At 38.6% G+C, this 23,244-nt stretch overlaps 1 protein-coding gene across 4 annotated transcripts in view; it reads right to left on the reverse strand.

The window, feature by feature from the left end:
• Positions 1-23,244, reverse strand: part of GRID2 (glutamate ionotropic receptor delta type subunit 2) — a 678,620-nt gene that overhangs the window by 117,652 nt on the left and 537,724 nt on the right. For all 4 annotated transcript variants that reach the window (XR_009114469.1, XM_058024557.1, XM_058024555.1 and 1 more), the window contains exons 10-11: positions 12,177-12,374; positions 4,394-4,706 (exon numbers count right to left, since the gene is read on the reverse strand). Coding sequence is in view for 3 of the 4 variants with exons in the window: in XM_058024557.1 (XP_057880540.1) it covers positions 4,394-4,706; positions 12,177-12,374 (511 nt within the window). In the remaining variant the exon portion in view is untranslated. The remainder of the gene's footprint in view (positions 1-4,393; positions 4,707-12,176; positions 12,375-23,244) is intronic.

A 23,244-nucleotide genomic window follows, 5' to 3' on the forward strand; every position in this document is an offset into this window, starting at 1 on the left:
CTAGATCTTGAACTCGTGTTTCTTAAATCATTGATTTTCTCCAGTACTGGTGAGAGCAGAGTGCTCCCTAGGGCGTTTTGTAACAAGAGCCCCTAATAAGAAGCTAATAGAAAACCTTCAGGAGATTAAACTAGGTTCTCAGCAAGTATAAAAGTCATCAGACTGTTGCAGCAACTTGATTCAGATGATCTCAATGAAGATTTTATTAAAGTTTTTAGAACCCCCAAATTTCGTCTCTGAGAGCTCATATGGCAGGTTCCCTATACTGGCAAATTCTAATAAGTGGGAAATTTGAGGGAGCACCAACAATACCATGGCTAAAGAGAAGGTTCTATAGAGTAGCACAAAAGCTGAGCAAACTCTAAAAAATATATCATTATTCATACATCACTCAGACTCTTGTCCCTTTCTTGCCCCTTGTCCCAAAGCAGGGCTGCCTAAAGCCAGATTTCTGTCCAGTTGTCAAAGGTAATACTTAAAATGAGCAAAATGAGGAGCTTTAGTCACTCAATTTTCAAGGATGAGCAAAAGGAAAAGAAAAATTCAGAAGCCATGACACTAAATTTCAACATTACTGCAATCCTCCACAGTCTGAATCTATGAATTTGCTTCATCTTCAGGTGAATAGACAACTCAGAGACAACAGATATTATCTTAACTACTCATGCCTGAATTTTGACTTCAGAGTCAGAAGCATTTGCTTTTAATAAAACCCACAGCAGCATGACTGAGATCAGCTAAAAGTCTCTTAGTGGTCACAGTATATTGCAAATTCAAGGGGTATATTGGGTAGGAAGCCAAAGCATTTCAGTGTACTGCTGTCCTTTTTCTTTTTTTATTTTTATAATGAAGGGCTTGAGCACAGAATAAAAAACTCCCTTTGCATTTTATACATTTTTATACTAATTGAGTTATATTGCAGCTTTATCCTCATATGTCTTAAAAATATAATTTAAACTATTTTGGCTGATCTCAATAATGAATTAACATAAAAAGGGAAACTTAAAATATATCTTCATATAACCACTCTCAAAATGGTGCCTAGAGTGGTCACTGAAATATGGAGTTAAGAAAGTGAAAGCCAAGTTCAAGACCTAAGTTTAAGTGATACAAGTAGCAGTCACATTAAGTTTCAGTCTAGCTTTAAGGAAGCAACTAAAAACACTTAAATTTTGTAACTGATTGTGACACTAATTCTAGACCTGCCTTAAAAACCATTGGATTGATCTGTGTTGACTTTTGTCTATAGACGATGACACAGTGTTTTTCTTGGTGCTTCAAAAATTGAAAAAGGCTAAAATTGGTTAATAGCATTTGGAAAAGGGACACAGAGAACTAAAGCTACTTGCTAAAATCTCCCAAGTTTTTAACTATTCCAGAAGGAATGAGCTCTTTGTTTCAATCGTAATAGGTTATGAGTTTCCTTAAAGAGTGAGTTGTATTTTTGCAGCAGAGGGCTCTCTTCAGAGCCATGGCAGGTCTGAAGCCACTCTGCATGCTTGCAAATTTTTCCTCTGTCCAGAGAAAAGAAAGAAGATGATGCCACAAATAACTTGTTAGCCCCCCAAAAAGCATCCAAAACTATCAAAGCACAAGCAATCTTTGGTTCAAGCTGCTTTGTTTCTGTCAGCACAGGGCATAAAAGCATCTTTGGCTCTATGTTTTGATAAGAGAAATGAGTACCTTGTCATGCTTTAAATCGCTGCTGAAAGATTTCTTAAGTGAACTTGACAGTATTTGAAATGCCCCATGCTGCTACACTTAAGATTTGCCAATCAGAATTAATAGCAACAGATTTGCTATTCCAAAACAAATAAAAGCTGTAGTTTTTCTGCTGAATGAAGAGCTGATGAATGAAAACAGAGGCAAAATCACCACAATAGCCAGTTACTCTGTCAATGAAAATTATTTTCATATATCTGTATTGACAAGGATTAGTAAACAATAATGCTTCAGCTAATATAGTTTTTGTTATATTCAAATTGAATGCGAAATACAGGCTGGCATTATAAATGGATCTCTTTCTCTTCTGCACCGAATTTCTGAGTTCTTCTGAGTCTTTATGTTTATATTAATCAGTAAGTGTATTTTGGTTTAAAGTATAAGTAATAATAAGTAAATGTATTTTGGTATAAATTCTTTTCAATGTGTTTCATTTTTCCTTCTATATAATTCAGGAGAGTTCTGCTTGTTGTTTGAAGGAGAGCAAAACTATAGATACATGTCTGTAGCTTTCCCTCACTAAGTAGGAGCCAAGTGAATATTTTACTTTATTCTAGTGAATTCTATAGAGTTGTGTTCAAAATTCACATGGTAGAGTGGTAAGGTGTCCCTCTCTCTCTGTAAGTAATTCCTCCCACCTTCCCAGTTTTGTGAATTTCTTTTTCTGACATTGCACAGCAGTTTTGGTGCCCCAGATGCTTTGCACCACCAGCAGGTTTTACTGAGTTGCACCTCGTGTGCAAAACCTCTTACCACAGGGAGTGGATGCTGATCTGCTCAAATAAATTCCTTTTCTTTTATTTTTTTTTCCCTATTGAATTCTGGTATTGTTGCAACCTGGTCCCCCTTATTTTCATCTAATTTCTTCCTCCATTTCACGCTGAATTCAAGGTTTCTCTCTAAGACCTCCTTAAGCACTCATTTTCACTGATTGGTCAAAAAAATCCTTTTTAAGCTAACTGAGCATCTATCCAAGGGCTCCCTTGTCCTACTCTGGACCTATAAGTTGGGAAATTTCACAAAATACAGACTTCCTTGGATAAACACGAGGCAAACAACTCAGGGGACAATTGTTCAGACTGAGGTGTGTTAAATCAGTTGTGCCTCCTCTGAACCTTAGCTGGGCAGCCTCCTAGAAAGCTTTCAGGGGCTCCTGTTGGGAGTACAGCAGGGATGCTCTGGCTGCTAAACCTGTGTGGAATCAGGCTCACATTCATGCAGTAAAGAAACTAATTCTCAAGTTCTAACCTAACAGGAAGACTGATGTAATGAGTCTCATTTTGTAACAGACCAACTGCTCTCTCACAGCTGGATTTGCTAAACACTTACACTGGGGATATTTTGGACAGAAAGAGAGCTTTATAAACCCACCCATATACATTCCAAAAACTTCCATAAGTCTCAGCTACTCTGAAGTCTTAGGTTTTATTTATTAAAAAGAAAAATCACAAAACCCCTGAAATCATTTCTTCAGCTCTCCTCAGCTGACCATCACTGCTCAATGCAAATGATAATTTTAAAAGTAATGTCTCTATGCTTATGTGTTTAAAATTACCCCTCTTGTGGAAAGTCTCAGCTTAAGCTTTTCTTCTGTTTTTGGATAGTGACATTATTTTAGCTTTTTTTTCCATTCTAGGAGTTTCATACTTGATTTTGATGGATACCTTTAGCTTTTATGGATATCATCTGATTGTTTTGAAAAAAGAATCATGTAATGCTGAATCACATGTTGCCATTTTTATGTAAATATGATACCTTTACCTACAGTGTTCCATCCACATTCAGGTTAAAATACAAAGAACTGTCTGCAAGTCTGGGGCTGTAGTGGCCATGGCTCTCTGTAGAGCAGATGCTCTGTGAAATTAAAACAGGTGTACCTGCAGTGTCAGCAGTGACTGAGGAACAATTACACGGATAAGCAAGAAGTCATTCATCCTGTTTTGTTGTTGAGCCTAAATCCCCTTTTGCTCTTACATTAAGGTGTGTTTTCTTATTGCGCTTTGCTCTACAACCTCAGCTTGTAGACCAGAATCCCTAGCAGTATATACCCAACCAAGATCTGCAGTCCCTGATGTCTTCAGGATGCATGGCTAAAACTCTGCCAGAAGAGGAACATTGTGGAGGACTTGGGAATATAAGCAGAATTGGGGACCAGCCTGGGCTACACCAGATACTAGATGGGATTGAGAAAGAAATCAGGAAGGCCAGAGAAGCTTGAATCTAAACATTAGATAGGAAAATTGAAATAAATTAGAAGAGGGAGGAAAGAATATCAGACACAGTGAGATTGTTTAGCACTGCTGACTAGTCTAAACTTAGTTCAAACCCCAAATCCAGGAATTCTCTGTCTGACTGGGTAAGAACATAGCACTTGTTAATGTTTAATAGTTCTCCAGCAACTGATGAGCAATATTTTTTTTTTAACTCTGAGAAAAATCACCTTTCTGTAATGACAAAACAACAAATCACAAGCTAGCACGTAGTGCTCTGAAATTCTCAGGATTCCACATAGGGCAGCTAAATATCTAGGAAATCTTTTAGCACAAGGCTTTCCAGTGCTCCCAGTTCCTTGTGGGCTGTGGGAGGGAGGCAGGGGAGAGGAAGGTCTCTACAGCAATGGGCAGGATAGGTAGGTTTTCTCTCAGAGGCAGAGCCTCCCTCTGTCTCTCACCTTGCTGCACGAAGGATCCATAGACAAACCACATGGAGTTGTAGAGAGTTGTGGAGGTCATGGATCCCATCTGAAGGCGCGGGGGGTTGAGCCAGTTCAAGAGGTAGACCAGGAGCCCCACCAAGAGCACCGTGCCAGCAATGCAGGCCCACAGGGAGAGGTCGAAGGGGGCCAGGCAGGCAAACATGTCCACTGTCTTCTCTGCCTTGCGCAGCAGCACGCCCACCGAGTAGTCCATGTAGCGTGTCGTGAAGTCCACCACGTTCTCCCTGTCGGGGGTGATGGTGAGGGCAGAGATCCCAATGTCAGCTCTCTGAGGGGAGGAGGAAAACACAACACAGATAAGCAGGAGCTGCACAAAAAAGATCTTTGCTCCTCTGTGATTTATAGCAGCTAAGCTTAGGGAGAATCAGATGCCAAGACTGAGGTCTTCAGCCTCATACGTGTGAGCACAGAGAGGTGACTGAGGCTAGATCAACCATGTGTCTTGGTTTCTGCAAGCAAACCTCACTGGGTGGACTCTGGCACATCAGCTCTCCTTGTTGCTATTTTCCAAGAAATCAAAATGCTACAAACACAGGTAATACCTGGAGGAAATCTGTGTTTGGTCGTTTCTGTCAACCTGGCTTATTAAAGCCATCGCTGCCACTGTGGCAAAATCAGATTTCTTGCAGATCCAATTGTAGGAAACTAGTTGCCTGATAGAGCCAAATTTATAAAATATTTTCATGATTTGATGATCATGACAAAGGGCTACTACCCTAGGAGCACCTGAAATTCCATAAAACATCCATTTTATCTACAGAGTCTAAAGTGCAGAAGGACAGATTGTGCACACAGTTCCTTTACAATTAATTCCTCTGTATCCTACTGACAAGCAATTCCTCCAGCAATGCCAATCTGTCCTGCAGCTAGCCTGGACTCGCTTTGTGCTATTTCTTTTCTTTTTTCTGTAATTTAAAGAACACATTTCACATGAAAAGAGGATGAGTAACATTTCTTGATCTAATCATTGTATTTCACAGTATGTGTGAGGTCTCCAGGGACACCAGGCACAAGTACAGCAGGTGCTACTGTACTTTTTACAGGTACAATTAGAGCTTCACTGAAAACAAGAAAGGTTATTTAAAGCAGGCATATGAATACCATTTTTAAAAGCCCAAAGACTGAGCAATAAGACTGTGAATTCTAGATGTTTTAGTATGACAAAAGAGTACTTAAAATATTTAAACTTGTACTACCTTGATTTAATCCATTTTTGTTCTGTCTAAAGAAGTGTGTGATCCTTTGGAAGGGGGTGATGAGAGCATAAAAATTTGAAAGTACTCAGTCAAATTTTATTAACTCTCTTGAATTTCTTTCTTCTTGCCCAAAGAAGGCAGAGATTCCTAGTTCCTTAGATATATGATTTGAAATATTGAGTGGGAAGGCATAGCAGCTGAAACTGACTAGAAAATTTTGTAAATCAGCTGGGCTCTTTTAATATGATGTGCAAAGCACTGCACAGCCCATGGCACAAACACACTCCTAATCACACTGTTCTTAAGACTTCAGCTTAAATGATGTTACTTTATATTGATTGTTCACTGGCTTGAGAAAGTGGCAGAGCCCAGCTGGAAGCCTGATGACTTGGGCAAAAATAGGGTTTGAAAATATTGATTTTCTTAAAAGCTATGAATTAGAGCTTCAGCTTTAATTTGTGTGTTAAGTTCTCTGGTGTCATAAGTGAAGTTGTGCTGATGAGCACAGCTGAAAGCATGGCTTCATGAATTCACTTCAGGTCCCTTCCTAACAATTTTGTGAGTGATGATTCAACTGCCCATGGGCAGCAGAAAATTCAGTCAGTAATTAGAATTATCCATGGATAAAACTCATTCAGGTTATCCGAGTCTCCCTATCCCCTCACTACAAACCTTCTGCTCAATGAGTGACTCAAGTGACTCACAGCACCTGCTGACAGTCAAGCCCTTGCTCCAATGAGCAAGATGCAAACCAGCCAGCATTTGAATTGTCTTCCACAACTGTGAACATAAATATGCTTTTAAAACAATTTACAAATACACAAGTCCAATAGTTGTCAAACAGGAAATTATGATTGCATTTAATGAATAGCATAGATGTGTGCCTTTCCCCCTGAATGTGTATCAAAAGGCAAAATAGGAATTCAGGGGTGGAGAAATAAAACCTCCTAGACTCAGCTGCTGCTTATTAGGTTAGCTAGGTTACTAATTATCAGTATATTACTAAAATACTTCCCCATCATACTAGATCATTGAGCTTCTCATTCAAATTGCAATCTGTAAGATACTTAAAGATTCTCTACTGAAAACCAACATACATCAGTGAAGATACTTTAACCAAAGAAGAGTTGACTGCATGACTAACAATTCTTTTCTGCTTTTCTCCCCCTTTTTACAGCAAAACATATTTTTTTCCCATTAAATACATTGAAGAGAATTAAGGAAAAAAATGAGACACCATGGTATCTAGGGGAATACTACTTCTAATCTGCATCTCTGGGAAGCAGTCCCTCTACATTCCCCAGAATGATGGTGTCACTTCAGTTATCAACCCATTTTGACAGTAGAACAACTAATGTGCTAATGGAAATGTTGCATTTCCTTTGTTCTACTGCAGCAACAACTGTGATATAATCATGTCTTGCTACTTTCTATACTACATATATAATTAAGGCTTTGAGGTGACCTAATTGCAGCCTTCCAGTACCTGAAGGAAGCCTACAAGAAAGACGGAGAGAGATCTTTTTCAATGGTCTGGAGTCACTGAAAGGAGTGAGGGAGTGGGGGGGATAATGTCTTCAAACTGAAAGGTTGTAGGTTTAGATCAGATATTAGAAAGAAATTCTTTACTGTGAAAGTGGTGAGACCCTGAAACAGGATGTCCAGAGAAGCTGTGGATGCCCCATCCCTGGAAGCATTCAAGGAAGGGCTCTGAGCAACCTGATCTAGTGAAAGATGTCCTGCCCATGGCAGTGGGGTGGAATGAGATGATCTTTAAGCTATTCTGGGATTCCATATGTCTTTATTCCTTGAGAGGAAGTAAAATGAAAAACAGAAAGGAGAGAGATAAATCCTGACTTCTTTAGCACTCTGGTGTTTAGCTGCTTCCAAAAAAAAAAAAAAGAAAAAAAGCTGCACTGAAATATGTAAACTCATATCCTTACTAAATTGGATCATAAACACCAGTTTCCCAGAAAACCACACTTTTAGCACAAAACCAAGCTTAAGCTTCACTTGATACTTCATTTACTGATAGTGAGCATCCTTGATTACATATAGATTCCGTCATCTTGTTTCAAAATTGGAAGATGAAAAAAATTAAAAGCTTGTCATTAACATGTCAGATTAGATCAGAGAAGACATCAGTTTGAAGCAGTAAAGGTTCACTTAGTGCTTTTGAGACAGAAAGGCAAATGCACACAATTATGTCAATATTTAGATATAAAGCTGCCAAGCTGAATTATAAACATGTATAGCTCTCCACTCACTAAGTTTTTGCGCTGCCAAAATAAAAAAACCATCATATGTCTTACATGTTTCTCATGAATGAAACTCTGACTCCTGAAACAGATTGAAAAAACAGCAGAGGGCATTATTTTGCTCTGTGTGACCTGCATAGAAATTTATATTTATCTTGCTTAGCAGCAGTTCTCCTGAGGCCATTGTAGAGCAACATAACCAGAATGAGAAAATCCAAAAGAAATGACCTAAAGGGTCTGATAGCACTGCTACTGGTGTCACAGAACCAGCTTATCAGCGAAGCCTAGAAATCCCTGAAATGTCCCTAAGCTACTGCTGTAGCAAGCACATCTCATACACATGGAAAGCAATCTTCCTGTGGCTCATCATCAAGAACAGGGAAAATAAATTCACCTATTCTAAACAGGTCCTGTGAGTGCCTTCATTTTATCCATTTTCAATGTTAAATCAAGTTTCAAAAAGTGCTAGAAGTGATAAAACGCAGTCCCACGTTATGCAGTCATTAATATGGACATGCAAAAACCAATCAGAGAGACATTTTTACTCAAGTTAACACACATAGATCCAAATAATTCTCCTTTTATTCAGCTATTATTTTTTCTTGTCTCACTTTGTCCTTCCTGTATGGTTTCTCCCTTATACTAACCCCTTTAAGAAGGTGCAATAGAAAAAGAGCCTCATAAGAGGCTTCCACTTGATTTGCAGTTTCTCTTAGAAACGATTAAGCATGTATTTTTCCTTTCCTGATGGACCCAAGTGGAATCAGGCTGCTTTCCCTAGGCTATTTGCTTCCTCATGGCTCCTCACTGGAAAAAAATGCTCACAATCAAGGTAGCATGGCAATATGTGAATAGCAATGGTTGATGGATGTGAATATCACCAGAAAGCCCAGAGTCATGCTGGAAAGCCTGGTGTGCTCTCCCATAAGTGGCATTAGCCACTTCTCTTGCCTGTCACACAGGCTCATCCCTCGGGCCATCCAGATAGAGGGCAACGAAAGGAATCACTCTGAGAAGACAGATAATTAACAGTAAGAGAAAGATTTGTGGCAAAGCACTGCTCCCTTGAGATGGTTTTAGCCTCTCCACAGAGGGCTGCTGCTCTCTGAACTAATCCTGTTTGTGAGATGAAGCTCTACAAGATGCAGTGCGAGCCCTGGTCACTTGACAGGAGAGGGCAAGAGCACTCAAAGAGCATTTATTCTCTGAAGACCACTTGGTTCAGGTGTTTAGCAAACAGGAATCTGTGTATTGCAGAGTTACATTCAGAGTATTTTGACTAGAAAAGGTGCATGGATCATTTGTGTCCCTAACAAAAGTCTTGACAATCAAAGGAGGGGAGGCTTGAATTCGTTTCCAAATTCAGATTAAAGATCACTTACTATGTTCTGCTGATTCCAGCTCCTATTTTAGCAGCCAACAGAAACCTGGTCTGCAAAGCTGGAACAGAGTGAGCTAGGCACAATGTCATGTCTCTGAAGCCAGCTGCTGGCCCAGGGCATGTACTTGGCACAGCTGGGCTCCTGCCCTGCCATCCAGCTCCAGCAGGGCTGCTGCAAACAAGATCAGCCTGGGACTGCTCTCCCTGATACCAGGACCTGCACTAGAGACTGCTGCATGCTGAAGATGGCTAATGTAAGCAGTGAATATTGATCTTGAGCACAGAAATCATGTGGTTGCTACAGCAACTGCTATTTCACATGGCACATCTTTTGGAGTGGCCAAAGACACCTTTTCCTCAATGAGATGATCTCTACAGCTACCTGGAAGGGGGCTGTAATGAGGTGGGGACTGATCTCCCCAGCAACAAGAAATAGGACAAGAGGAAATGGCCTCAAGGTGTGCCAGCAGATGTTAGAAAAACTTCATTCACTGGAAAGGTGGCCAAGCATTGGAACAGGCAGCCCAGAGAAGTGGTCGGGTCACCCTCCCTGGAAGTATTGAAAGGACAAGAAGACGTGGCACTTTGGGACCTGATTTAGTGATTGACTTGGCAGTGCTGGATAGCAGTTGGACTTGATGATCTTAAAGGTCTCTTCCAAGCTAAATGGCTGTATGTTTCTGCGCACTCAAAAAGAGAAGGCAGCTATTTTCCATTACCTTTGAGCGAGACTTGTCTCTTGCAGAACTCATTCCTGGCTGACACACTAACAGGCAAAGAGTACTCCCACTGTTTCTGGAATTCCTCCACTTGTTGGCCAGACTATCATGTACAACTTGGTTGGGAAAACAAGGAAATGCTGTGTCTCAAACAGGTTAGGCCTTTAATTTAAAACTATTCTCAGCTCCTGTACTTCCCCTGATGAAGTTGCCAAGCGGATGGAAATGTGAGTTCTGGGGGCAGAACACAGCTCACAGAAAATAAGAAAGCAGCCTTCCAAGAACAGCTTGCACTTGGTCAGGGGTAGACAGACACTGGCTGCTCGCCCTGAGGTTCTTTTGCCTTAAGAGGGACAGCGAAAAGGAGAGGAGGACACAGTGAACCTTTACTGCTAATTAATTATGTAAGGTAAGGAAGATGAAAAATTATACACTGCCACAGTATAGGGAAAACATTGGCTTTGAATTCCAAATGCAGCTCCATTAACCCTTCATACACTGCAGATGTGCAGAAAGATTTCATACCCATGAAGACTCATTTACAGCAAAATCACAGCAGGCTGGTAAATCTGTTGCACTTGAGACATGGATTTACAGATCTGAGTGGTCACCACCTTCAGTGGGCTATTCCTCTGAATCCCTGCCTGCCAAGGGAACAAGAGCGCCATATGTGTTTTTCCTTGGAGCCATTTGGGTTGTTAGGAGTTCTGCCTTAGCAATCATCCATTGCAATGACATTCCAGGCCCACTTCCATTTCCAGACCATCTAGAATTAGAATTAGACCTCCAGTCTGTGTTATGCAGTGGTCTGATGAGCACTGTAGAGAACAGGGTGTAGCATAATATCAGATTTAGAGGCAGAAAGAAAGGTTAAAAAGAAATCAATGGGCCATTGTGTTGTTATGTCTCAAAATCAGATGACAGATTTTTAGTTGTCAAGGTTTAGAAGGTGATGGAAAATCTACTTTTCTGGCTGTGTCCAGCTTTCCAATTGTGAATACACAGTTCCAGCTTCCAGCTTCAAAAGGACATAGGGAGAGAGCAAAAGAAGTTTATTGTTACAGTGTAGGTGTATCAAAGATGACATGGGTACAGAATGAGTAGCTGGATTTTTCCATTCCAACAGGTTTCCTGCTGCTCAGGAAGGCAGAATAGGTTAAACCTATCAGTAATTTTTAACCCACTGAGGATAATATTTTCTCTTTTTTTCCAAAAATATTATTTTCTCTTCCTTTATTGAAAGACTTAAGACCTGTACCTTACCACAGTTCTCCTTGCTGTTAGCTGTGCTTATGAATTAAATTCCACCTGCACGTTTGGAAAAACACTTCTATAGCCAATGTCTAAGTTATTTACATGTCTAAGTTATTTACATGAATATCTACTGCAGTTCTTCAAGGAAGCACAACAAATGTAGGACTCTACAGCTGTAAAAGCTACCCCCACATGTTAATTAAGAGCAAATAAAATACGTATATTCACAGTGCAAATGAGGCACCAGCGGAATAAAGTCTGCCTAGTCTTTTCTCTCTCAATGGGAGAAACTCCAAACAGATAAGATGCAAGGAGTGGGCAAAAAGAAAAAAGAAAAACATTCCATATGCATTAGGTTCAATTTATTTATAATATTGAACAATTAATGTCAAATTAAGTAGACTAAATGGTTTATTAATTACAGAATAGATAATAATATATTACTCTTGATCCATACATCTGCATAATGTGTTGTTGTTATATATCAATAAAACATTTTCTGTTGCTTATATTCTTCATGTATTCATCACACCAACATTTTTCTAAATGCTATACATTATTTATGTAATGTATCACTAATTACTGCAACACCAATTTTTCCTCTTTTGAACAGCCTCTTCAACTCATTTGTGTCAGGACTTGCCAAACTAATTAGGATGCTGTGCATCCCATTATTTGACTACATTTAGATTTTACTTTGGTTGAAAAAAAAAAGGAGATTGCCCTGCTTCTTAAACAGTTACTAACAAGTACAATTTCCAGCTTTTTAAGTGCTATCCAATGCACGCCATCCAAGTGCTGGCAAAGTGCAAGAAACAAAGTGCTATCAGCTACCTGTAAAAAAGGTCACTAGCTGATGCAAACAGAATATAACACATATTTCTTAACTTTATCACATATTATGACTGAGTAAATGATTAGTGACCTTACCTTGAACACCAGTTCTCCTATCAGGCCATTCCATGACCCATCATCCTGAGGACTCCCATACTTGTGATCCGGTGCTACATAAATTTCGTATTTAAAGCCGAGGTAAGTGGCCAAGGCTTCCAACACATCTATTGAGAAGCCCTGATACTTCTTTGGTTTTCCCAGGACATTTTCAGACACCATGACAAAGGGCTCTTCCTAAACAAAAAAAAACAAACAAAAAACAAAGGAGGAATCTGTTAATAAAGGAATTATATGTCGTGTTTGGCTGACTTTTTTTTTTAAACTAAAGAAGGAACTATTAAAATATTACTTATACAAAACTTTCCTAAAATACCTTGTTAGCAGTGCCCCCTACATTCCACGATATGCTATTTTGTTTTGGATTTCCTTCAATAGAGAAATTTTATTTTCTATTATATATTGCAGAAGTAGATTTTCTGCTGTAACATTTCAACTGAACGCTTTTTAGTAATGCCTGCTGACAACACTTATGGTCAGCAGTCCAGACATACACTCCATGTCTGTCCATAAATATGGAGGATTCTACAGCACTGCCATTTTCCACTAGCTGGGCAAACACTGTGCCTAATGCAGCCACAAATTCATGTCGTAAGGAAAGAAAAACATGGCAAAACTGAAATATGTGTTGCTATTGTCCTTCTACTATAACCTGAATATAGGCCAGTTAAACTTCAATGGTTCAATCCAAAGAAACTCCATTTGATTAGTTTAGGGACAATCAATTGTAGGAATTAAGGCTGTCTATGAGAATGATTATCTAAAAGATAACTGTCATAAAGGATAGAAATAAATACCAAAAGCTGATACTGAAAGGTCAGATTTCCAACAACATGCTTTTCTTACTTTTCTAAAGACTTCTAATAGCTTTCTCTATTTTGTTATTAAACTGCCCCTGCTCTGTTATTATTCCTGTTGCACAGTTAATTTCTAGACATTCCCCTGCACTTTTTTCCCAAAAGGATAAAAAAAACCCAGATCATATTTCTAAAGACAAAAAAGATATATTTGCCATAGATGGATTTCACCTAGGCTTGTTCTTTATTTCCTCTGAAAACATCTGTCTGATCAAAGTACAGCAAAATATTAACTCATCCCCAAAAGCATTAAGGTGCTCTACCACATAGGTAGTTTTTAAAATATGTTACAAGTTTTTCTTTTAATTCATTACATAGTGCTGTAATTTTGTATAAGGTTAACAGAAACATTATTCTAAGGTGCAAAAAAGTGAGTTCTGACTTGTCATAGCTTGGCCAGGACAAGCCCATGAAGCCACTCCCTGAACACTTTGTTCTGGTCTGCAAAACTGACAGGTAGAGAGAAGAAAACAGAATTGATTTGTTGCAGTGTTTGTGGCCCAAACTTTCATTCTACATACAGTGGCATTGTTGTTGGCATTTAAAATATTTCTTTATTATTCTACTGCTTATATCTCTGAATTACTTTGAAGCCAGAGTATTTTTACCATTTTTTTCACTAATCCTATACCTCACTGATATTTTAGCTTGCTGGAATGTCCTTCTATATGAACAGGTTTCACTGAATTGCAGGCAGGATGTTTTTGAAATAAGAAAGCATCTTTTGTAAATGCTTGCGCAAATACTCTCAAGGACAGCCACATGCTGAGGATGCTGCCAAAGAAGAAAGGATGCAACCAGACTGCACTGGCAGGATGTTCTTTTCTGACTCAAGGAAATCCAGGAAAAAACCCAACCCCAACACAAATAGAAAAAAAAATGAACCACAGAATCCCACCCCTGATCAAAAAAAAAAAAAAGTCAAGGGCGAACTGTCTCAAGTTGTGTCAAGTTATTATTTCTATTTGTCAGATAGAGAGAGAATTTCTTTCTTCCATAGTATCCAAGACCAGTGAAATTGAATAAAAAAAGGAGGAGAGAAAGTAAAATGAATTTTTAAAGTAGTTTTCAAGTGCCCATGTACCAAGAACATTGAAGAAATTGAGACTAAGTTGATGAAAGCCTCTCTGAAATGAGAGCACAAATGTGAATTCAGGTTTGCTGATCACCTGAATGACAGATTCCATAATATGGACTCAAAATTAAAGGGAAGAAATGTTTTTGCAACAAATAAAAATGGTAGTTCATCAATCTAAACACACTATGCACAAAATTATAAATATTTATGTGTACAAAGGATGTTTTAGAAGTTGATAATTTTCATATTAGAAAGGATGAATTTTTTTCACTAAATTATTTAGAAAATAGTTGCTCATAAATTAATTTTCTATCCAGTTGCTCATTGTAGTGATTTAATATGCTGTTTAAAATGCAGTTTGTCACAGCTAATATCCTTATTAGGTCTTAATAGTCCTTTATTAAGCAATGTAATGCTGTTTGTTGTTGAGAGATTTACAAAAAAATCTAATGTCCAGTATCCTATATATATATGTAATGAAATATAAATAGTCAATCAGCTTTATGCAAAGCAACTAACATTTCGCAATTTTTGTTGAAGTCTGGACAAGCAAACCCTTTAATCACATTCCAAACAAAACAAAACCAATCTACTGCCATGATGTTTTTATGGGCAATTGTTTACATTTCTAAGAATGCATTGAAAGAGGACAAAAATATTTGTCTTGATATTTTTCCCTTTATAAATGCTGCAGCTTGAACTATGTCAGTTGTTATTTTCTTTTTTGCACTGGGAGGGTGTTATGGGAGCTGTGGAAAGCTGCATACATCCCTACAGCATGGATGTTAAAATGATTGTCTCCATCCTTGAGAAAGTTGAACTTGCAGAAAGAAAATAAACATAGCAAAACAACGAGGACAATGATGAGCTTGCAGAAAGTAGGCGTGAAAATCTGGTGAGCTAACTGATGATTTTGGAGATGGGAAAACTCTCACGGATGATGAAGGTTCCATTTGACCCTAGTAAATACAGGAAAATCCTGATACACTTTCTCTCCAAAGCAGCAAGTATTAATTCAGACTATTTAAGAAGGTCTTAATCAGAGAATCCATACAATTGTCAGCCTTAGAGATGCTCAAAACTCCCCTGGACAGCATTCCAACAACCTGCTCTAACATTTACCCTGCTCCACAGAGCTGCCACCCAAGGCTCCCTTCAGACCTAAATTGTTCCAGAATACAGTGAAGTGATCCCAGGAAGGCCACTGCTCCTGCTTCTCCTCTTCTTCCTCTTGGAGACACCTCTCTGGGGGATTTATGAGCCTCTATGGGGCAGGAGCAGACTTCACAGCCTGTAAAGCCAGGGAGGTCTGGAGAAGCTAACAAGTCACAACATTCATGACGGAGGAGAAAAATGAAAGAAAATTAATGGGTTGCACACCCTTAACTTCTTTTTTTTGCAAGGTTGATGATCTGCCTCACTGAGCCACGTGGACATCCAATATATTTAGGGGATGGTTTGTCATCCAACCTCAATGGAAGTCCTTTAAGAGAGGGGTTTTCATTCCACTTTACCTTCAACACGCCCCTTTTCTTGGATGTCAACTGAATGCAGCACTACTAAGTCTGTGATAAAGCCTTTTTCTCAAAAATAGCCCCACAGTTATCACTGCCTGGTTTCTTCTTGGGATCAAAGCTGTGCTGCCCTGACCCAAAGGAGGATGGGTTTAAAACTTGGTGCATTTTACACAGGACTGTGGGTTAACTGTGGTGGACAGCTAAGCACCACACAGCCAAAACCACCTGCAGCAAAGTGAAAGTCAGCAGCAAACAGGCGAAGGTTATACTGGGTGAAGCTGTGCATATTGCTTTTTACGGCTGTAGGAAGACAAAGTCTGGCTTCAGAGGTGATTATGTCCCCCAAGCAAGAGAAACTGCAAAATGCTGGACTGGCACAGCTTAGGAACAGTAAAGGTGAGCCCAAGATTAAGGCAACATGGTATAAAAGAGGGAAAGCATTGGAAAGATGACATAATAGTACAAATAACTTTGGGGAAGAAGCTCAAGAAAATGTTTGCCCATTCATTTCCCTATTATCACACATTTTAAAGACGAAGCCACAAACTAAGACTGATTGAGGTTAACAACATGCTACGTATTAAGACTGATATAATTTAACATTCCTGGCATCCCTGGAAATTGATGTGAGATGGCAAAACATAACCTGTGGGTCCTAGGCATGTTCCCTCCTGGGTACTGCAAAAATTAATTGGATCCTGGCCAGAACCAGGACAATTTGCTAAATGCTTTGAGAATCGAAGACTTAAAAGTACAAAATACAGTTGTTGTTTACTCTGATGAAATTCTCAGACATGTCAATAATTCGGATAAAATATCTGGTTTGAAGCAATCTTTTTACATTCTTTACTATACCCACTAATAAAGTTAAAAATAGGAGAGAAAAGCTGTTGGGCACAGAAGACCTTCATGCTTGGAAACAGAAGGAGCAATACTCAAGCTAAATAGCAGAAAAGAACAATTACGCTGAGTTTAACTTGGTTGTGTTAATTAATTAGACAATCAAAGAGAAACATCTGTTTGTAGCTGTGCTACAGATGTGGATGATAAAGTCAAGCAATAAATTCCAGCCTTAGAGGAGGCAGGGAGGGAGAGCAAGAGAATGATTGCTTTTCAAAAGTTCCGTTCCCTCAACCCAGAGTCTCTATGTGGGATGATTTTTAGCCAGTGACTTTAATAGTGACTTTAAATTCCAAGCTTTGATAATAATCTTTTAGTTCCTCAATGAAAACCGAGTTTTAAAGATCCAGTATTTTTGTAAAGAAGCTTTCTTTTTGGACAAATTACAGAAAATGTTATTGAAAGAACAGAAAAGTTTCATTCAGATCTTAAATACAGCACTCTAATTCAATACATGTGAGGAAGAAAAAGTTGTGTTCAGTGGGCTGTTTACAAGGAAGTAGTGGTCTTAGCTCAGCTTTTCATAATTTTACCCATTCCCACCACCTCATTAGGACATCACTGGTAAATAAGATAGATTTTCTCTCCAATTAAAAGTGTGGATTCTGTGGCTTTTTTGTGGCTTCTGTCTATTTCAGGATAGAAATTATAAGGAGCTATGATACACTGGTCTGCTGCACTTATTTTGCTTGTTCTAAATATAAAAATGCAAAAAAGATAGGATGAAATGAAAAAGCAAAAGCAAACCAGAAAGCTTTGGATTATTTTCCTGGTCAGCTAAATCCTCTTTCCCCCTTTGCATGGACAGAAACTTCCTAGCCAGGGTACTATACAGAAAATACTGGGCAAAAAAAGGCTTTTGAGGTTAGAGAAGCTAATCACTACAGGGATTTACAACACAAATTGGAGGTCTGTGGGAGCTGGAGGGGTTTAGCCTGGAGAAAAGGAGACTCAGGGGGACATAATTGCTCTCTACAAGCTCGTGAAAGAGGTTATGGCAAGGTGGTAATTGGCCTCTTCTCCCAAGAAACAAACCATAGGATGAGAGGAAATGGCCTCAAGTTGTGCCAGGGGTGAATTACTTTGGATATAGAAAAAAAATCCCTTCACTGAAAGGGTTGTGAAGCTTTGGAGCAGGCTGCCCAGGGGAATGGTGCAGTCACCATCCCTGGAGACATTAGCAGATGTTAGAGACATGTGGCACTCTGGGACATGGTTTAGTGGTGGCCTTGGCAGAGCTGGGTTAATGGTTGGACTTGATGATTTGAAAGGTCTTTTCCAATCTAAACCATTCTGTGAAGAGAGTTTTGAAATCAGGTAATTATATGGGTGGTTAGAATTCATAAAGCATACGGAAATGACCTCCGTGTCTGCTCATCAAAAATTTCTGAACACACTGGAATATAATACTCTCATAGCGACACTCCATTCAATAGGACTCTACATTCAATAAAATTTCCCTCTTTCTCCACTGAAAGTAGTGAGAGAAAAAGAAAGAAAAGAAAAAAAGAAAGCGAGAAATGAAGCTCAGCTGTGGGCAAGACTGTCCGTGTGTGCTTGACACTGACTCTAGAAACACTGGACAGGCACATTAAATGATTCCAATAGCCCAGGCTGAGTCTTGGCAAAGTCATGAAGCAAATATTCACTGTGACACTTTAAAAACTCACATTCCCCTGCAAATGTTAAGAAACTGCTCCCCAAACTGAAATTCATACTTATTACTAGATTTCTCAACTTCCTTCCAATGGCTGCTGGATGACCAAGCATGGCCATTATAATCAACAAGAAACACTAAGTCTGATAACCTAGAACCAAATATTTTCAAGCACAAGATGCTATTGTCTTGCTGCTAGACAAAATTGCTTTTTCCTTGACTGAAAAAATAATGAATGGCCCCCTTTTCTACGTAGGTATTTTGCATTTCCTTTCCCAAAAGATTTTGGTGAAATATGCAGTCCCAAATACTTGATTTCCTCAACTGCTTTATTGATTGCTGTTTTGGGGAATTTATTTGGCTAGGAACAGCACAGCAGCTTGTTATTTTAATCGAACAACAATGTACATTATTCATGTTAGAGTCAATGACCAGCATTTAATTGAAACATTTAATTCCTTCATTGCAGAAATTCTCCCACTATCAACAGTAATAACATTGCTGCAAAACATAACACAGCCCCCACCCCTTAATAAAACTAAAACATAGATGAGGGATTGAAATCTACAAGATCTTGGATAAGTAAATATTGTGCCAAGTAAATGGGCTGTGGAACTCTATTGGCACCAAAGCCCACAATTCTCTGATCCTGTGCTTTTCAAACAGATTGATTAGAAAGTCAGTTGTACTAACAGAAGTGTCACCTTTCCTACAGCAAAAAATTAATTCACATCCCAGAAACTGAGTACAATATTAAGTGGATTTTACATTTGGCCTATTCTTATCTATGTGTAGTCTGTCTCTTTTTTGATCTGTTTATAGTCATCAATTAGACATGAAATTTGTCTTTTAGTTACAGTACTTCAGAGAGTATTTTTCCCTCCTGAGTGAAATGGTAACTTCCAAATTTATTATGATTTTTAGTTTAGTCCTACTTACAAGAAATGAACAAAGAATGTTAGCCCCTCTTCCTCCCATTTCTCAGCAATGGGACTAAAACTCCTTTCAAAGCAATCTATGGCAATGGTCTATTAGAATGCTGCCAAGCTTTGGGTATTGATTTTAATCCACAATAATTAATGCAGGTACCAGCTCCTGAACCGTATGACAGGAATATGGATTGAGATTGGAATTGATTGGGGTGCTTCAGAGTGTGTCTAAAGAGCACAATGGTGGCTTTAATGCAGATAGTTCAGACACCTGAATTAGCACAAGTGTGGTGTGGGTGCATTAACCTGCTGGCAGCTACACTGCCCTCCCTCCAGCAGCCTTGCAAGGGCTCCTGTTCATAAGGAGCTGTGCCACACAGCTCACCTCCTTTTCTACCGTGTGTAGTGAGGAAGGATAATTGCAGCCAGAGTAAGAGCCTCTTTCTGTTTCAAAGACAAATTTCTGTGAACTGTGTGAATTGCTCTGGAATGCAAATGTGCCCACAGAGCAGATGGGTAAGGGTCAGCAAGAGGATAAAAGCCCTGAGAGACAGCCCTTGACACAGAGATGAGTTAGCCTGGTCCTACCAGGCTCGGCACTGCACCTACCTTGCTGTCAAGCTGCAGCCCCAGCCAGGTCCCAAAACATTTGAATTGCTTGATAACCACCTTATCTAGTATATAGTACCTGCTACCTTAGAAAAATGGGTTGAGAATAACAATAATTGAGAAAAAAAAGGTGCTGGTTTCCCAGCAGGCTGTGAGATTAAAGCTTGTCAAATGAATGATCCCAGTAGTGAATAACTGTAAGGTTTATGACCTGTTTTAATACAAGCTAGGTAGCTCAAAGGGACATAAAACAGCTATTAAAAAAGGCCTGTGCCCAGTCAGTAGCAATTTAAACTTGGCCCTTGTACAGGTGTGGTGGTTGCAAGAGGAATATGAAGACAGGTTCTGCCTCTGTCAAGGAATATTAGTTTCTGTTTTTGTAATAATGATTTGAATTGTTGGTATTTTGGGTACTACTGCAGTCCAATATACCGATAGATAGATAGATAGACAGACAGACAGATAGATATACACAGTATAATACATGCCTCAGTTGTAATAATTTTTCTTAAAAGATTGTGGATACTAGGGCAGAGGTAGAGCAGCCTGATGGAATGAAGAGATTTTACAGAAGTCCACAGCATTCAGATATGAAAATGGGGGAATGGAATCAGGATTGCATGAGAAAAGTGATCACAAAAAATATTGGGAGAAATTATAAGAAGCATTATCTATGAGACTCTTGAACACTTTTATAAAATATTTATTCAATATTTAATGAGGTATCCTGCACATAATCTTTCCTGAGGCTGATCTTTATTGTACAGTCATACACTGATGCTTCTGCCCTGACATTTATAATGCTTTATCATTTCTGTTTTTTCCTCTGCATATGCTTAAACACTGTCTTATTTCATCTTCCTTATGCCTGTCCTTTCCCCAGTCACTCTGAAAGTTACTCCAGCTTTGGAAAAAACTTTTTTTTTAACTTCCTTTAAGCCAGTATTGGAATTCAAATGCCAAAGACAGTTTCGGCTTTTAAAATCAAGCCTTAGCTTCATATCTTATGTTTCATCTCTGAGTGGTAAATTTAATAGAAAAAGGGACTGGAGATGCAGACCTCCTGCCAGCTCAATGTCCCTAAAGACATTGTCTGCTTCCAAATTTCTTTCTTTTCTAATCTGGGCAACAAATGCTCATGAATTAAATACCAACCACTGAGAATTAAACTAGTCCACATATGATAACATTTTCCATGGTGCAAATGGGGTTTCTTAATTTTTTTTTCTTTCTATGCTTATCTACCCTTTTGCCTTTCACTACATCACATCCCACAGTGCCCACCTGCAGCCCAGGGTGACCAACCTGCAGCTCTGTGCAGGTAACCTGGGTAATAACTCTTGAGATACTGTGTACAAGGATGTATGGCAGAGCATAACTCAGCATGGCTTGCTGTTATCTGTCTTTCCTTTATCCTGCCTGCCTTCTCAGGACCCTCCAGATATGAAAATACATTCCTGTTTGGGAGCTGTTTTGAATTTTCATGTAGAGCCACAAGTATCTTTTGCGTCATTAGGATATTATACCTCATGCATTTTCAGGAAAGGCTCTGTACTTTTCAGTCAAGGTTTTAATGCTTTAAAACAGAGAAATTCCAACTTTTTTCCTTTTTTGAACAACAGGGGCTTTTTAAGAAAATACAATTTTACAAATACCTGCTGGCCTATTCATCGTCAAATGGACCAAATCTCATTCTATTTCCAAATTCTTAATATTCATATGAATAATTCAGTAATTGCTGTGGCTAATACAATGATATTATGAGAATATCTGCTGCATTTTAGGTCTTTTTAAATAAAACTGAATAACTGGAAAAGAGAAGAAATTGAGACAGCCAAAATGGATAGTTAGCTAAATTTTTTCTTGTTCATTCAAGACACTCTGAATTTGTTTGGAACAGCTACGCTGACCTTTGACTGAGCTACATTTCAGAAACTCAGAATACATTTCGGAAATTCACCAGCAAGTGACTTGAACTTAAGAGCAACTTGTCAAACACAAAGTTCAGACTTCAGCTTCATGTATGGAAGCAGTCCAAGACAGAGATATCTGATTTTTAAGTTAGACAAAATAAGCCTTTTCTAAAAGTGTAGAAAGTGTGGTACTAGTCCAACTCAGATTAAAGCATTGAATTATGTGTAGACAAACATGACCATAGTTCTCCTCAGAATAAACCAGAAAGAAATATTTCTTACTGCTATTTAAGCAAAGGAGTGCATTCACATGTACTGCAGAAGAGCCAGGATTCTCTGCCAAGTGAAACCAGATGATTTCCAGTTTGGGGCTATGCTGTATTCTGCCATACTCACAAAGAGATTTGGGTTAAGGTCTGCAGGTACATAGCTCATAATTATTACACTTACTTAGGGAAAGGAATTAGTAGATGGATGTGGATGATGGGAATTGTTCAGCATTTGCTTTTTGAAACACTGAGGAAATAAATCACAGTCATTTATAATTCCCAGACTCCAGAAGGTTTAATTTCATTAGTATAACACAATATAAACCCAGGTGTTGCATTTTGCTATTCTCTCAAATTCTACTGCAATTTAAAAAAAAATGTCCTTTTCAACCTGAAGGCATAACAAAATGAAATTTGAAGAGGAGAAGCGGTGCTATCTAAAAAGGCATGAGAGATTTGAACTTTTAACAAAGCCAATTTACAAATTAATGTGAACTTCTTGACTCTCAATGAAAAAGAAACCTATTAATATTCAAAGGTATTACTATTTAATTTTAACACTTGTTTCCCTGGATCAAGATCATTTTGTTAGAAAATGGCAGAATTAATAACAATAACTAATAATTCACAGTTGGTATAGATTCTTTACTTTTAACTGAAATGTACTGACTAAATTGAAGAACTGGGAGACAGATGGAAGAGAAAATAAAGATCACCATTAAAATAAAGTTAATTGGTGAAATCCCTCCTGCTCTCACATCCAAGGTAAGAATCAAACATTTTCATCGTACAGGTTAAATACAAATCTCCAGTATTGTCCTTCCCAGAAGATATAAAACTAGTGAGGAGACTGAAATGCCCTGTGATGTGTTAAACTTTAAATTTCTGTCTTTGCTTTTATAATTACTGTAGAATCCTACCAGCATAGGCAATTATTTTTGTGTATCTTTGCAATTTGATATATATCCATGCTATAATAACGTGAAAGAAGAAGCTCTCTGTCAAGGTAACAAAGATAATTGGGGATAAAGCAGGAACAGTGGGGAGAGAGGGAAGAACTACTACGAAGAACTACTACTAAAAACAATGCTAATATTCTAATTAAAATTGATTTTTCTAGGCAAAATCCACAGATCATTTTTGTCAACAGATAATTATACTGAACCAACTAATAGGAGTATCAGGCAAAACAGAGACCAACCACTGCCACCATGATGCTATTGTGATGAACATGCAATTAAAGTATAATCTTCTCCCTCTCTATTACTCCTTTCTTTTTTCTTTTTCTTTTTTTTTTTCCTCGGTGCATTCATTCCTT

This window comes from Melospiza georgiana, chromosome 5 (assembly GCF_028018845.1).
Source record: "Melospiza georgiana isolate bMelGeo1 chromosome 5, bMelGeo1.pri, whole genome shotgun sequence".
Taxonomy (NCBI): Eukaryota; Metazoa; Chordata; class Aves; order Passeriformes; family Passerellidae; genus Melospiza; species Melospiza georgiana.